General features: G+C 43.3%; 1 protein-coding gene across 2 annotated transcripts in view; it reads left to right on the top strand.

Moving 5' to 3' along the window:
- The window catches only part of SDK1 (sidekick cell adhesion molecule 1), a 2,285,003-nt gene that overhangs the window by 2,141,835 nt on the left and 125,178 nt on the right, over positions 1-17,990 (top strand). For both annotated transcript variants that reach the window (XM_085629198.1, XM_085629197.1), the window contains 2 exons: positions 12,199-12,360; positions 15,624-15,749. In XM_085629198.1, the coding sequence (XP_085485324.1) occupies positions 12,199-12,360; positions 15,624-15,749 (288 nt within the window). The remainder of the gene's footprint in view (positions 1-12,198; positions 12,361-15,623; positions 15,750-17,990) is intronic.

Genomic DNA, 17,990 nt, shown 5'->3' with positions numbered 1-17,990 from the left:
ACCCACCCCACCCCCAGCAGTATACAATTGTACTCTTACAAAGTCTCAGACTTTTATGATTAAAGAAATCTAAAAAAGAATGGGCACTATAGTTAATAAATTATGGGCCAGATGTAGGTAAAAGCAGTTTAGCGAGTCCTTAATAGCGATTTTTAGGGAATCGCTATTAAGGATTCACAAAATGCTATGTAGGTAGGAATTGCAATAATTTTTGCGATTCCTACACGTTCCTTATTTGCGACTCACAAATTGCGAGTTGCAAATAAGGAATGGCTTCCCATTCATTCCGAATGTGAATTGCGCGTGCAATTTGCGAGTACCCAGTAGGTACTCGCAAATTGCTCGCACAATTTCAAGGGTGCAAGGGTTCCAGAAGGACACCCTGTTGCACCCCTGAATTGTGAATGTGTGCACATGTGACACACACACATGCCCTAAGGGAATGTATGTGTGCCACATGGCACTTTAAAAAAAGCAAAAAAGTGCTTTTTCAAAGGAAATCACAACTTACCACCAACTTGAAATTTGTGGTAATTTGCGATTCCTCAAAGCATTATCGCAATTTGCGATGCCTGCTAGCATAGCATTTAGGGAATTGCAAATTGCGATTTCCTTAATGCTTGCGCAAATTAAGGGATCGCAATTTTTGCGATTCCTTATTTAGCTATTAGGTATTTGCCTACCTACATAGCACAGAGCTCAATTGCGATTGCAAACGCTGATATTCTGCGAATTTCAGCATTTGCCATCGCTATTTCGCTTGCTACATCTGGCCTTATGTCCTTTAAGCTCATTTTTGGGGAATAACAATCGAAATGCAAATTCTCTGTTGCAAGAGAAATATGCCTCTCACTAAACACTAAAAGAGGGGGGATGGGGAGCGTTAAAGAAAAATTAGGTCCGGTACCAATGCTCTCAAGAACTAATATGTAATCACTGGTTGGTGACTGTTCCTAAAAGAGAAAACTCTAACCTACTTGGTTACATAGAACAAACGTTACAAAATGGTCTCTATATCTGCTACCAGTCTGATGAAGGTGGGGGAATTTCTCCTTTAGAAATTAGTGCCCTCATACACTTGTGCATGTGGGTGTGTGGGCCTAAAAAGGATGGTGCAAGTGTGTTAAAATTGCCCCGCTGGTACATTGAAATCAGTTTTATTCGTAGGCCCGTGAGGTGAAAGCAGATTTAAGGGGTAAGCAACATTCAGCTATAACCCATCTCCCTAGGGGATCAGATTTTCACTGAATGCTTCTTTTTAGCCATAATCGCTACTCCTTTCACACGTGCACCTTGGGAAGTTCCCCCAATAACTTTATTTCCCAGCGAGTCCAATAGGTGTATCTGCGCTCCCTCGATATGCGTTTCTTGGAGACAGACGATGTCGGCCTCCAACAAGCGTAGCCCTTGTGCAACCTTTTGTCTCTTCATAGCATCGGTCAGGTCACAGATGTTTACAGAAACTATTCTAAGATTACTCATCTTATTCTTATCGGGATCTGAACCAGTTGAACACGTTTGGACATCCCTCGTGTATATTGAAGTAGGGAACATAACCAACCATTTACCCCTACCTTGAAAGACAAACCACTTTGATCCTCCACCTTATTATTCTTTTGGGAGTTACTATATCTAGGCAAGGACAAGCAAGAGTTGTTTTTACCAATTTTTCTCAAAGTGAAATGTTTTTTTCCCTCTTTGCCCCCCCTTTTATTCCCCTTACTTCTTCCTCCTCCTTTTCCTTCCCAAGCATTTCCCTTATTTCCCCTTCCCTTTACCTTCTTGTATCCAGCAGCCAATTTAATGAAAGCCACACCTTGCAGAAAAATAAAAATAAATCATTTCTCCCATCACTGTGCAATTATCACCATCTCCACCCCTCCCTCCCAAAAATGAGCAATCAGGGAAACCCTGAGTGATGGTCATCTCGTGCGAACCCTCACCACCAGACCATGCCAGGTTTTCCTAGTAAGTTGAGAAAAAAAGAAAAATGCAGCCTGTATATTACCTTATACCCCGCCTAAGGTGCCCTTGCCGGTTCAAATAAACCTGCCTGTGCCCTTTTATCACTGCTCATTTGTAACAGATAGTAGCTACAGCATAATAAACTATAAATACTATAGTGATAACAAAGTTTTAAGACAAGTAACCTTATTAAGAGAGTGAGGGACATGATACAGCTTAACTTGGCCCTTTCTTCCCTTTGATTTCTTTCAAAAATTCCCCAGATTTAATCTCTGACAAAAAGATCTGAGTAGACCCATTTATGATCACTTTTAGTCTTGCAGGGTTCATAAAGAACACCTGGGCACCTTGTTGCTGGAAAAGAGCTATAAGTTGGTGAAGACGCCACCTCCGCTCCACTGTCGCATGACAAAAGTCAGGTTTTGCGAAAAACAGCACTCTATTTGACCCCTTCAGGGAGTTCGGGCGGGCTTGGTCATAAACCAACTGTCTGAGGAGAAAGGTCCCAAAGAAAAACAAAAAAGCCCTGGGTTTTTCATCACTAAAGCTGCTGCCATCCTGCCGTGATTTGCGATTAAAAGGGAAACAGTGTGCCCTCTGGATCTCGTGGTCCCAGTTCCAGTTAGCCCAATCTGGAAAGGTGTCTCGCAGAAGTTTCACATTATATCGTCTTGGGTCATCCCCCTCAACCCCTTCAGGGATCCCCAGAAGGCGGAGATTATTTCGATGTTGTTGGTTTTCCTGTTCCTCTAGCCTTGACATTACGTCGATCAAGCATGCAGCTTGAGAGGTACTCTGTTCCTTTAGGGAAGTCACTTCAACTTCTAAATTTTCTGTGCGGCCTTCTACCATGGCTACCCGCTCGCCAATGTCAGTGCATATCTTGTTTATCTTCCACATTCCTCCCTGCGGATTTTTGGCAGGCTCTTTAGCGAGGAGACTGTCACTGCTAACCTCGTCTTGAAATTGTTTTATAGTAGTCAATATTGAGATTAAAGAGGGTTCTGCTGTGCATATCTGACTTATTTCAGCGCTTTCACTTTGCCTATTTTTGGCTATTGGGTCACCCAGAGGAGAAAACAATAGCGAATCTGAGTAATCCCATCTAAGCTGGCTACGCCTTTTAGCCTTATTACGTGGTTTCTTCTGCCGCTGAACAGTTCCAATATTAAATGAGGGGTCAGACTCATTGTTGTTGGAGGAGCAGTCACTGCTTGAGCTAAATGCGCCGTCCTCTCTTAGAGAGCCGTCGGATACTGAATAAAAGTGCTCTCCAAATATTTCTGGAGTGTGGGGAACCAGAGCCAGGGCCTGGGCACCGAGAATGTTTCCCGAGCCTACACCCACAGCACCAGTCACAGACCCTGGGGCAGAGACAGAAGCACCAGACAGCCCAAGCTCAGTATTTATGCTATTAGCTTCCAAAGAAGGCACTGGAAAAGAGTCTATAGTTCCATTAAGATTTTTAGGACCACCCTGGTTGCTAGGTTGAACTCTATCTGTTATGCCCGCCCCGGTTTCAGCAGCAATCCCAGCAACAGTTTGAGAATCACCTGGTTGTATTAGGTTCCCATCCGACAATGTCATTGTTAAAGGAGCATCCGTGGGAGTAGGCGCCTTAATTGCAGCCTACACCAAACACCATTACCAAAAGTGTTTGGTAATGGAGGGCAGAAGACCAAAATCTGCACCAGCACCCTCCTTCAAACTTCCTCCGCCCCCTAGTCTCCCCGCCGTCTTTTTCGGGCCACCAGTTTCCCGTTTACCTTTGGGGAAAGTATCTGTCCTCTCAGAGTCTCCTGGAGCTGAATTAGCCAGAGCAGCTTTCACTTTGAGGCTCTTGGCTCTTCGGGTCGACATCTGTTTGACCCCACACTGGAATGCTGCCTTCAGCACAGCCAAAATTGCGCATCCAGGAAAACCAGCACTTGAATCAGGCGAGGCGCACGATGAGTGACCTGCAGCTTCTCCTGTAATCCACGCGGCAAACCGAACCACCGCTCGACCTCCGCGCGTCTGATACCTCATTCTGCCCGAACAGGACACCAGCATCCCGAGTCAGGTAAGAGCAGTAGATTTCCAAAATCCGGCACGCCGTGGTGGCCTGGAAAGAGAGAGCTCACATGAGCTCCTTCTTGCTCGAGCGCCGCAGCCTCTCTATTCGGCCGTCACTAAGCGGCTGGGCGGGTTCAATGCTATTGCGAAGGGGCGTATCCAGACCCTCCTCTAGACCGCTGGAACCCGCCGCAGAGGCAGTCCATTCATATGAAGGGGTAATAACAGAAACACCAGTGAGATGTTCCCATGAGTACTTTAACTCACTCACAACCTTAATAGAGGTACCATAGAACTATAGTTTTTTTTTTTCCTGCTCCTATTTTTATCTACATTTTTATTGCACCAATTCACATCACACGGTCCTCCATTAGTGACCTTTCTTTAGCGCGAAACATGTCGACCAGGTTTCACTTTCACAAACACACACGGGCACTGAGAGCAACAGAGTAATACCTCGACCTCTACCATATTTATTTATAAGAGGTGCCTCATTTCCCTAAATTCTTCTTTTACTTTGACCTCATGGACCTACGAATAAAACTGATTTCAAGGTACTGGTGGGGCAATTTTAACACACTTGCATCATCCTTTTCAGGCCCACACACCCACATGCACAAGTGCGGCATCTCCTAAAAGATCTCTGATAAAGAGCACTCTCACGGGGCCCATGGAGGACAGCAGCACCACCCCCACGAGGAGCTATACAACAATGGGGCAACCCAAAGAGCCACTGGGCCTGGGTAGATAATGGTACAATAAAATAATGTCCCAGTGGAAAGCAATTTAAGAAAATAGATGTGTACAAGAGTTAATCCGTTGTATATGAACAAAGTCAAGCACCGCTATACAGTATAACAACCAAATGAATGTGATTTTATTTCATCACGGCATTGAAGTTAATCAGTTTATATACAGTAGACTACAATTCATATGTGTGTATAAGGGGCTGCTGGCAGGATCGATAAACAGCTAACTCCAGGAGTTAGCAGTTCATTGATCCTGCCAGCAGCCCCTAGCCACAGATTACTGAGCAACCTAGGCCTAACTTCACGAACATCATCGAAGATATCTTAGAGTGTACACAGCCCCGTTTTTATATCCACAGCCAGAAGCAAAGTATCTGTTTTTACTGGTGCCCACTCCCCTACCTTCACCTTGGTCCTGATGAAGACCCCGTTCACAATACGAAAAATTGGTTGTTCCGTTTAGGGGTCGAAACGTCGACATTTCTCCTTGTTTTGTATTGTCAGACATATATGACAGAGAATTTATATCTGTAATTATGTTATGATTTGTCATTTAATGCATTTGGCAGGAAACTGGATAGTTGATTATCAATTTATTGATGTATATATATATATGCACACTACTGTCCTTCATCACAATCCCTCCCATGCACTTACCACCTCACCTTTCTGTGCACCTTTTTGCTCTAAAAATACCCACTTATGAATTGTATTATATTGTATATAAACTGATTAACTCCAATGCCGTGATGAAATAAAATCATATTCATTTGGTTGTTATACTGTATAGTGGTGCTTGACTTTGTTCATATACAACGGATTAACTCTTGTACACAATACAGTTAGAACACCGTCTTCTCCAAGGAGAGGAAGGGAATAAAATGTTATTCGAATAATCGTTAAACAAAGTTATTACGATAACAGAACCTGAATAGGGAGAAAACAGAGACAGCAGTACAATGACATACTACACAGAATTATAGTTACCTAGAATGGTGTGAAAACCAACCCCTTGGCTAAAGAATTGGAATGGTTTCCCTGGGACAGATCATGTGACAAAGGCTCAGGACAGGTTTCAGGGACAGGATAGATGATCTCTTCTAGATAAGACGCCTGCTTCGCACCCCTCTCTGACACTATCTTCCTCCTCTATTCTTCCGCGATCTTCTTCTATTATGTGCCTCCTCGATTCTTCCGCGATCTTCTTCTAATTAATTGGCTCAAAAGTTCCAAGTCTGGAAATGGATCTTCTTCAGTATTCTTTTAATTCTCGGACAGCATCTCGGTCTCTCAGCATTCTCCGTCTCGCTGTGTGTCTGACTAACTAAACTACCTCAATTATACCTTTCAAATGGCGTGTACCACCCCTAAATGTTTCAAATTTATGAAACTCCGAACTCTGATTGGACAGAAAAAGGGGAGATGATCATCACACCATGCTCAGTTTAATAATTTTCTTTAAGCTCATTGTTCTGTGTTCCCGCCCCTTAATTTACTTTCCTGTGCTTTATTTCCCACCCGAGTTCACATTTTTATCGATCAAAATTATACAATTTAATAACTTCTTCATTCATCAGTCAGGAAGATGATTCTATTCCCAGGACAAATAGAGATCGTGGCCTTGGATGAGTTTCAAATTCATTCGTCATGGTCCCTGGCGGGTTACAAGTACATATGTGCGGAGGACACGTGGGGTATGGACATCTGTCATCCCTTGAGACCCAAAATACAAACTAATAAAGAAGTCAGAAAGAGACATATTAAATTCAAAATAAAATTATTTCACTGTATACCACCTATCTCTACTCTAACCCCCTTTACTTTTATAAATCTTTCGCATTAGCATTTTATTAAATTTGCAGACATTAACTTCACCATAAGCATGCGCATTAACATGTGAGTTCCAAGCGGCCATTTTGAAAGTGATTGCACAGCTGCAAAGATTTCCCTCCAAAGCATAGGTACGTCATTACTACGTAGATGTAGTTGATGCATGCGCGGTAAAGATTCCCGCGTTAGCAGCCATTTTCAGTCACTCTCGGGTTACTTGTTAGTAGTACACATAGGCAAGCTTCCCTTAAGCTTAAATATATGAATTTTCGACGTATTATTAGTATTTACAAACACAATTATTACGGTATTACGAGTTATCTGAGAAGATTGCATTAAAGCAAGTCTCTTTTATACGAGTCCTTGCTCCATCAAGAGTGCATGAAGAGCTCAAGAAGGCATGTGCGGATGGTGTGTTTTCTAAAGGCATTGCTTGTTTTTTGTTTAAGAGTGTAGGCCTGGGCCTCAGGCCGAGGAATCTCCTCTCTTACTGGAAAAAAAATATCATGCAAGGTGCTGGATGCCCTTTTATCTATTCTTCAATACATATCAAGCAAAAATAAGACCAGGGCCAGTTGTCCAAACATCTGTGATAACCATTATAAAGACATTGGATGGTTGGAGGAGATTTCATGACAGAAAAATGCTGCACGTAGTGGACTTTCCGATGTTCCTTTTTACCTCATATTTTTACGATTAATTCTTTCCTCACATTTGCCCGCTCGTACATTTATTTCAAATAGCCCTTGATGTGGATGTACTCTGAGTCAGCCAAACGTTGATGTCATCATTGGCAAAATTGATTTGTAGAACTGGGTTGAGATTGCCACAACCTCTTTTATAACAGTTTGGGGGGCACGTCACTCTATCAGGGCGCTTGACGTAGGAAGCAGTTTTTGAAATAGACAAGGCAGTCACCAACAAACCTACCTATTGTGTTGGAATACCACAGCTTCAGAAGGCCAAGGCGGAAGTTGTTGAGTCACTTAAGGAGGGAAATGCTTTTCTGATCTGGGGTCATGAATGGGATTGGTGAAATTGTCTTCCTTTATATCCAGCAGAACACCATGTACATTTCCACAAGTTACAACTTTAGAGTTTCAATTTCAGACATTAAAGGTGGGAGTCTCAACACTTTAAACGTAAGCAGTGCATCACTGGTCAGCAGGACCCAGTGGAAAGGGCAGAAACAATTTAAAAAAAGAAATCCATTAGACAGTGAAAATGACGGTAAGACATTCAGAGTAATTAATATGTGGGAGAAACAAAACATTTCCCAGTGTTCCTGTAGGCACCACCCAGGGTACTTGAAGCCTATCACCAATAGATGTTAGCTGTAGCCGTGGATGTGTACATGTTCATTGACAGGGAAACAAACTATCGGCCAAATACAAAATCACAAGTGCACATCTGCGAGGAGCTTAGTTTGCTACCCGCGGATGTGCAAGTTCTTTTCTTGTCCTGCTCCTTTTTATATTCACAGAGGAGAGATGTTTGTAGGAGGAAGCACATGCTCTGCACTGTCTTTCCTAGCCTAGATGTTTGTGACTAGTAAGCAGCAGGTGCGCTTATCATGGGTCACATGGGCGAAGAGGCAATGTGCCTAGGGCTCTTGGCTATACACTTTTGAGCCATGTAGGTCAAAATCCTGCAGTACAGGGTAATGGAAAGTGTCACATTCCCAGCCCTCTTTGGGGTTGAAATGTAATTCTGTAACCGTGTGCTCGTGGTTTGTACAGTATTGGTGTACAGATGCGTTGCAATTCACCGTGGCCTGCACAAGGTCACGACTCCTGTAGAGGAAGTTGAGCAGGTGCACATCTTTTTGAACACCACTAGAAGTGTGGGGTACACAGAGATCTGTGTTAGGCAGGCCTCGACCCTGCTGCATGTATACCAGGTAATTTGTGCACAAGGGAGTGATTTTGTAAACCTGCACATTATTTTTGTGGATTTACATATGAATAAAAGGCTTTTTTCCTGACTGATTCTAGCACAGTTTGGGGCAAAATGTAATTACTCAACCCCCTCGTTTCCTGGATGTGAATGAATAAAGTAAGATAGTACAGGCTACCCCTTATGAATCCCATGCAAATCTCTCTAAACCTGACAGCATAAATGCCCATTGTCATGTGGATCTACTTACATTTACTGGAATTCATCAGCGTTATGGCCTTGGTAAGTCTATACTCCCAAGTCATTCAGCAGCAATCATTCATAGAAATAAAAAAACCTGGAAGCATAGTTGATCATATATTGAGATATCATTTGGTGGGCCGCGCAGACTAAGGAGCCTAAACAGACTAAACAGTGGCCAGAGATGTTGATGTTGTGTCCACTGTTGAGACCAACTCAGAGGTTTCTCGACAGCTCGGATAGTTGCTGTGGGGGAGGGGGGGGGGATGCTCTTCCATCAAAGCACCAGAACGAGAAATGCTCGGCTGTCTTGGTTTTCCTTTTAGCTCCCTGTTGCCGAGCGATATCATTTTTGTACTTCCTCCTCTTTCAGAGTCCCTCTTGAGCTTACGTGGAAAAAAGGACATTGCCATCAGTCCTACGTAGCTTTTATAGTCCTTGATACCACTCCGTCCTGCTTCCGAACCGCTTCCTGGTGCAACCTATTGATCAAGGTTACTGTCTGTTGTGCTACACTATTGCTGCCGACAAGTATGATGCTCTTCCTGCAGTCAGCGGAAGGGATGCGGCTGGGTGTGTCTTATTCCTGCCTCCAAGGGTGGCTTCTTTCATCGGGGGTGCCAACACCCAACTCTGCCAGCTGTGAGCTATATGAGGACCTCCATCATTGTAAATCTCTGTTCCACACCAGCCACCATGATCTCAGCTCTGTTGCCAGGTGTCCTACATCGCCAGTTGTGGTAAAGTCTACCTTCAAATACAGCTGGACTCCCTGAATCAGCGCTTGTCCTAACATCAGCCCCCCCGGTTCAGCAGAGGTTGGATAAGTATGTCTGTCTGGGCATCAAAACCAAGGTAGAATGTCTTTTTGTATACCTTTATTATTCTTGTTTAATTCCACAGTCTACTATTCCAAGCATACATCGATAATAATGAACAGCCCTTATTTAACTTGGGTTTCAATGATTCCCATTGCATAAGACTTTGTACCCTTCGGGTCCCGAAATGCCAGGCATGCCAAGTTCACATAACGCCTGAAATTCCTTTCCACCAGCTTGTATTTTCTGGCTAAGAAGTCAGAAGGGTCCACCAAAACGTGAGCTTGGTGTAAAGCAAGCTCCTAAAGTTTGTTGTCAGTTCATATTTCAGTGGAGATCCTTTTTAGCCTGCTAAGTATCCTAAAATGCAAAATGTGCTGTAGCATGTGCAAATGGGAAAGCGCCTCTCATAACACATAAAATCACTGATGTGCAACGGAAGGCTCGTGGTTTCACAAGACTTTACAAAACGTGAAAATGAAGGTCCTATTTCAGTCCGTGTCATAGATGCAGAAACATGCACATATATATATCTACCCGAAACACAAGAATACTACGTGTGTCAACTAATTATAATTGTCAAGTAGTTTGATTTAAGGTAAATGTCTCATCACTTGTCCTGTATAAAGTTCAGCCAACATGCTGAGTTGTGTCATATTAGATTGGTACGTGCTCCGTGTGATTGGCCATCTTCTTCCACAGCATGCCTTTTGATTGACAGCTGATAGCAACAGCTTGAAAACAAACCACCCAGTGAAGGGCGCCATGCTGCTTAGTTTGCATTCTGAAAAATGTCAGTTTGGAACGTCGCCCAACTTGAGGGATAAATATATGCTTGTCTTTTGCTCAACACTAGGTTCAAGTTCAATTCAGCTTTTTTTTCTGAATAGGACGTTTATATTCTTTTGTGTTTCTTTTATGTGGTGTTACAGACTGGAAGAGACCAGGGAAACAAGGAAGTATTGTTGATGTTTTCAATAGATATAACAGCTTCCTCCCACTAATCGCATGCGAGTCGACTAAACACTTCATAATCGCTTGCTGTGTACGTTGTTGCTACCCTGGCTAGAGCTGGGCCTGGGATCACATATATTCTTTGGTCTTGATATAGAATGTTCATAGCTATAGGATATGTATGTAGAAGCAAGTTACACTTGGTATCGTTTAGTTATTACATCTTTCTAAACCTGCTGCACCACAATGTGGCGATGTACGTAAAATAATGCTTTAAAAATTATAAGTTTTATAGTTGGCAAAATAAATCAACAACATATATCTAAAAAAAACTTCAGAAAGAGATATAAACGAAAAACAATAGATGACAGAGACTATTTGTCATTATTTAAGATTGCACTACATTGGATCCTCAATCAGAATCAAAATAATTCTAAAATTAAAAACATATATTAACAAGCATTTACAATGCAATAGGCCTCGCATTTATGAGAGTATGAGCTATTGGCACTCTAAAATGACAATGCCTTTTATTCATGTGTTGTTTTTAAAACAGATAAATAAAAAGGCATTTTCATTTACAATTCCAATAGCTTAGACTCTCACAAATGCGAGACCTATTGCATTGCAAATGCGTGCTATAAAAATTTTAAAAAGCTTTAGGAGGTGTCCAGAGCTATTTGAGAAAATAGTGCTCTGAGACTGTAATTAAAGCCTACCGAGCAACAGCACACGTAACGGGGTGTCACCATGGGAGGTTATAAAATGATACAAGGCGGTACTAAGGAGGGACTACTAAGCCTTTTGACCAATGAACAGCCACAGTTTACAGTGGAAAATTACACAAGCCAATGAGAAATGTGGGCAGAGAGTGGGCGGAGCTTCAAGTCCCTGCCTAAATACAGCATGCCTCACAGAGCAGCTGCTCAGACTCGACCTAAAAAGCGACAAGGCCTTCTATCTCTGAGTTTCAGACATTGAATGTTTAACTTTCTAAGTTTTTGTTGTGGGTTGTCCCTATGTTGCAGTGTGAGTTACCACTGAATGTTGAAATATAAAGATAAGTGTCAATAAAACGATTATCAATAGGTGCCAGGGCTCCTTATCTGACGGGCATTTATGCAGTTTACATGGCACTGCTCCTCGCCTTCATGGTTGGTTGGAGCCCATTTCTTATCAGCCACTTGCATCGAGCCCCGAGGAGAACACAGGCAGGCATGTGTTCCCGCTGCCAAGATGTTCTCTGAGAGCCACCGGCTTCCATTGATCTTGTCACTGGCGCCCTGGGCTGCTGCTCTACCGAATGCCCTCTGAGCTCCAATTTCCTGGCGAGCTGCAAGAGATGAGGTGATGAAGTGCAGCAGCACCAGCGTCTAGACACAACACCTTTCCAAAGAGCACAGTGCTTCCTGCCTCTCCCTGGCATCGTCCTTATTTCTTCCTGCTGTAATTAATCTCTGGGTGATTTCCCAGTTGTGCTGTGCGGTTTTTCCTTGTCAGTCCCCACTTATTATGCTTAAGCTCTAATTAGACTGATCTGTGTTGAAAATTGGCTATTATCACTGCTGAGGTCCTCTGCTAATCGAAAGAAATGCTTTCGAGATCACTCGGCTTTTCATTCTGCTGCTCCCTGCGAGAACCTCTCCTTACTTTATTTCTTTCCGTGTCTTCCGGATGGATGCATTCTCTAGGAGTGAGCAAGGTGGTGACGGTGGACATCAAAGGCAACTCCCAGCGTTGGCTGAAGGTCCGAGATCTTACCAAAGGCATGACCTACTGCTTCAGAGTACAAGCCAGGACCATCGGCTACGGGCCAGAGTTGCAGGCTAACATCACAGCAGGACCAGTAGAAGGTAAGATGAGCCAAGACTCTGGGGTCACTTGCAATGCACCATTTCAGAGACACAATAATTGTGAAGCTTAAGACTTGAAAGGCAAGCATTGTCTGTCTCTGCTCAAGGGAGTATCTGTATTTTTTCATTATTTTATTTCTCTTATAATACTTAGTATTACTGACTGCAAAGCGAGACAATACCACTATAGAATGCCCCATATCCAACCACTATCTATTTACCTAGTCCCCTCAGGGCTTTTAAAAAGCAACTCTATTTTGATTTAGGTGAGTTCTTGAATTTCGGAACTGTTTTTAAAGTACCACCTTACTGATCTTAACTTCGTAGAATATTGGAAAAACCCTACCTCAATTAGTGCTGACGCTAAAGGCAAAGTTAAAAAGGCTTTTTGGGAGAGGAACGTTATCGAATATTATCGCAAGGCTAAGTCTGGGAGTATGGTGGAGGATTGTTTTAGCCCATAAGCCATCCCTGATGAAAGAACCCTACTTAGCAGACATCCAACCACCCATAGCTTGCACACTTGTTGTCAAGTTCAGGTTGGGAACACTTTTAGTCAACACATTTATATACAAATGGAAATCTCTCTTACCCACGACAGTAGCATTTCAGTTTTGTAATTGTGCAAATGAGGACCCAGAACATGTCTTATTCTTCTGCCCTTGGTTTTCAAAGACGCAACAGACTTGGCATAAGCCCTCTTGCATTCTTCCTTGGGGTGAGAATCTTTTGAGAGGCCCATAGGATATTGCGCACAGACTTGGGACAGGCCACTGTGGGCTTAGGCGGTATCTCCATGCTGTATGGTTAATTTGGAAAAAGGCGGAAATGAAGTTTTAAACTAAATTAGTGCGTGGATCTCCCCTTTTATTTCATTATGATGTTCAGAATTGTGTCTGTTCTTGGAAGGTTTTGTCGGATGTAATTCATAATGAATTGATGTGTATATGTTTTTTAATGCTGTGTATTTTATGCTATATTTGGTGGCATTTTATTGTATATTGAATTTCTTTTGATCTTCTTACAATGGTTATTTATTTGTTAATCTTATTTGTTTTATGGGCTCTGCCCGAAATAAACTATTTTGACTTGACAATCATTGTTACTGAATTCAAACTGTGGTTTTGGCCCCTTTTTAAGTTATCAGCCACTGAAGTTTCTGTTGGAGTCCCCAGGGCTCCCTGTTGAGTCCCACCCACCATATTCAAGCTTTTTGTGGCTGCCCTAAAAGACCTCATCTCATCACATCACCTCTGTTGCATGTGTTAGGCCAAATACACTCAACTGTTTCTTAGACTGGATGGGAATGGTTCTGGGTGGCCATCCCATGGTTTGGCCTTCGTTTAATGACCAGACACCATGGGCCTCTGCCCCTATAACGTGGTGAGGAATCTGGAGGTGGTATTCAATGCTGACATGTCCTTCAGAACTCGGATTGCCAAGGTTACTGATAACTGCTTTTTCATCTTATTTTTTAGCAGAATCTTACCATTCCTTCAAGATAACTCATTATCCAATTGTACAAGCAGTTGTGGGTGCACAACTAAACTATGCTAATTTGTCATCGGGCCTAAGCACAAATCTATCTCCCAACTGCAGTTGGTGAGGAATGCTATTTCTACAGTACTTCTCAAATTGTATTGTCATGCCTCTACTGCTGGTCATATACGTGCTTTACTCTACTTCCCCATTCATAAACATATATTTTTTTTAAAAGCCTGTGTTTCTGTTGTAAAACATTCCATGACCGCAACCCTCTTTTCATTAAACAAATGTTCTAATCGTACATGCCGCCTAGAACCTTACGCTTGTCAAGACCATTCTTCCTTGATGTACCCAAGATCAGAAAATTCTGACAATGTACCAGAGCCTTCTATTATCAAGTAACCACAGTCTGGAACCCCTTACCGTTGGTTCCTTTCCAAGTGTCTAGAATTTAGGGACAAAATGAGGACCTTCTTGTTTAAATTCTGAGGAAGTGCCATCAGGATATTTATTGTAAGCGTCAGTGTCACGAATGCCTATTGGTATTTGAGCACTTCATAAATTATATAAACTACTAAGGCGGCGGTTTAGTTTGGGGGGTATCCTCATTTCCACCCTCTTACCCTGTGGTAAGACACTTGGCCCATTGATAACAGGACTCCAACCAAATGATTTAGAACAAGCCTCTTGGCCACATCTTGCATCTTGAGAGAGTCCTTTGAATCTAGGTTCATTTTTATGTATATATATTGTATATGTGTAGATAGATTATAGATAGATAGATTGATAGACAGACAGACAGACAGACAGACAGACAGACAGACAGATAGATAGATAGATAGATAGATAGATAGATAGATAGATAGATAGATAGATAGATAGATAGATAGATAGATAGATAGATGGATGGATAATGTGTTGCCATTTTTAGAGTGTGGATCTAGATGGTGATTAATGGAGCGCTTTAGGTGACTTTATACTTGCTGGGACCATTTCCGTCACGCTTTCGGCAGCCTGAAATTTATGACTCCATGTGTGGGGTGTAGGATTTAACAAGGTGCACGCCTTGTAACTGACCATTATGATGATGGTGAATGTTCTTCTTGTCCAGATTGATCATGCATTTACAGCCTAAGGACTTGTCCTTGACTTGACCCAAACTCATTGGCAGTTTCGAGATCATTTTCTCCCAGCCTCTGGCACGTGTTTTTCTTTCAGACTGCAGTTGAGACTAATCATTCAGCTGGATTAATTCAGAAGAAGTGTAGTACCATTCTTTACATAAAACCGCCTGCAACGGGTACATGTTCCCTTTGTTTTGGACTGTGTTTGCAAGTCAGCACTTTGGAAATAGCTTTTAGGACTTTTAGTTTTTAGCTGTTATAATATGTCCTACATTCCATTTTAATTGATGTTTAATAGGAAGTGGCTGAAAAACACTCATTCCTAGGCCATTTTTAATCACTGGAAGGACCCCTTTCGTATTTTCAAACTAGATCGTCTACAATGTGTGCCAAGGGCTATATGAGTTAACCTTGAAAAGTATAGCTGTGACTTTTCAGATGTCTTCTCCTCTCTATCTGTGGATGCGGGGTGCTTGTTTTGTCAGCCTTTTTATATGACAGATTTTAGGGAAAAGGTGGGAGACAAACTCTATTTTAACCTGTTGTCCTACAAAGTGTGTTGTTTACTTTCACTGTGGACTTTGCAGTGTAAACATAATTCCTTCACCTTCTAATGCAACAACTGCATAATTAGGCCTTGTGTTTCTCTTTCAGGAGCTCCAGGCTCACCTCGGGAAGTTTCTGTTACAAAATCGAGTTCTGGTCTGACTCTCCAGTGGTCTGAGGGAAGCTCAGGAAACAAGCCAACTATGGGCTATGTAATAGAGGCACGACCATCAGGTAAGCCACTTGAAGAGATGAAATACTGTAACAAACATGTATAAAAGACAGCTTCTTTTAACATGCTTTTTCTAGCTTACAGAAACTGCATTGTGTTAAGTGGAACAGTCACAAATCATGGACACAGAAATAGAGTCATTCTAAAACTGAAGTGTCTGCAAACAGTCCTTTAGAACCATATCAACCCTTCCATATAGACATTTTGAATATTGGTCTTTTAGCCTGACTGCTCTTGCTTTCATTCTATGGCTTCTTGAAGACAGAGCTTAGCAAAGGCTGTACAGAGCATGGTCGAAGGTTTGCAGAATGTGGATGAGAGGATGCAGAGTGTAGTAGAACCTGACTTGTTTTACCACCAAAGCAAACACAAGGGGATGATGGACGGAGCGCTGAAACTTTTCAGACACTCGCCCCCAGTCACAGAACTGGGTTGAATCCATCATCATTCTTAAGCTCACTTCGCCACGGAAAGTGACATCACTGGGTTTCCCATGATCCATCTGCACAGGAAGTGACATCACTCCTCTCATCTCCAAGAACCTACTATAGCTACCGCAGCATTGATGTGCTGTATATGTGTGCAGCAAACGTGCCCAAGGCATGCATCTTTGCGCCTGTCTGCGCCTGGACCACGCTCAGAGCCAGGCACCCTGGTCCTCCCCCTGCCACCGCTGACATGCTGCGACCCTCCATCCCCTCAACCCAAGCTGCTGGCGCAGACACTGCTGTGTCACCACACAGCACCAAGGGAATATTTTCCTGGGCTTCCTGCAAGTTTTCATGCACTTACCCACACCCAACACCGCACCAACAGTACCTAACATCCCACCCTCTGACACTCACTTAGTCCTGCAACCACCCACATATCACTCCACACTCACATGCATACCCCTCAACACCCGATCACTAACCAAACACGACAAAGAGATCTGGGACCAGGTGCACGACAATGCCCCTGGCATACGTTTTTCTCATGGAAAACTGGCTAAACCCTGCATCGGCACCTGACCGCCAAATCTACCCCCCGCTGGCTTCATGATTGTCTGGCAAGACAGACTTCATAAGCCCATCGGTGGAATTGCCCTCATCCACAAGAACACCATAAGCTACACCACATCCACGGACACGTCATCCTTCCACACTGTAGTTCAAGCTCCATGTCGCAGCCGCTCCACCCTAAATGGCACTCTCATCTACAGCCACTGGGACGGTGCACCAACTTCACCGGCACCATCATGGACTGCGTTGCACCACTCTCACCCTCGATGCTACCAATTACATCCTACTCAAAGTCCTGACCTTCCACCTGGAAGAATAGGCCAATCCCAGCTCAAAAGCACTGATTGAGGATCTTGGAAGCCTGGGCCCTCACCCAACGAGTGAAAGGACCTACCCACGTCACCAGACACACCCTCAACCCTATTTAGATTGACTTAAGCAACATTCTAATCGATGAGCCCACACTAGTTCCCTGGCCAGACTATGCCGTTGTCAACTTCAGCATCCCCATCCCGTCCAATGATCATGCACCCCTGACAGACCAGCCCGCCAAAACTTGAACAGCATCACTGACAAAGACTGGAACACCGCTTCCAACACCCACTGACCCGAACACAGCACCAGCGTCCCCAAAGCTATCAAGAATTTCAACAAGTGGATCACCTCCTGCGCCGACTTACTCGCCCCCCTCAAACACAACAATACAACAAGATCTAGACCCCAGGCCAATTGGTACATGGAGGAACTCAGACTGATGAAACACCACTACAAACAACTGGAGCACAAATGGAGAATGAGCCAGGACAATGCAGATAGGAGCACGTTCAAATCCTGAGACGCTACCACCAAATGTGCCGCTCTGGTGGACCGTTACGATGCCAACACCAACAGAATCAAAGAAATCTTCGCCATTCTGAAAGTTTTCCCCTCACCATTGGTCGCCTCCAACTCACTCACTCTTCGCAGGACCTCTGCAACAATCTCTCAACAAAATTACTGCCATGTTAAGTCCTCAACCAGACCCGTCAGACCTCGCCATACACCTTCCAATTTTATTCTAAGAAACAATGCTAACCACAAGGCATGTCACCCCAGAAGAGACCACCACCACCTTGAAGACCATTCACTCAGAGGACCCATCGGACTCTTGCTCCCACCATAGTTACTTTAGAGGACTGCAACCCTTCAGAGTCATTCTCACAGCCATTCCAAATGCCTCCACCTCATCTGCAACTTTCCCAG

Source organism: Triturus cristatus, chromosome 10 (genome assembly GCF_964204655.1).
Source record: "Triturus cristatus chromosome 10, aTriCri1.1, whole genome shotgun sequence".
Lineage (NCBI taxonomy): Eukaryota > Metazoa > Chordata > Amphibia > Caudata > Salamandridae > Triturus > Triturus cristatus.
The sequence above is the reverse complement of the archived record's forward strand: the minus strand, read 5'-3'. Positions and strand labels throughout refer to the sequence as shown.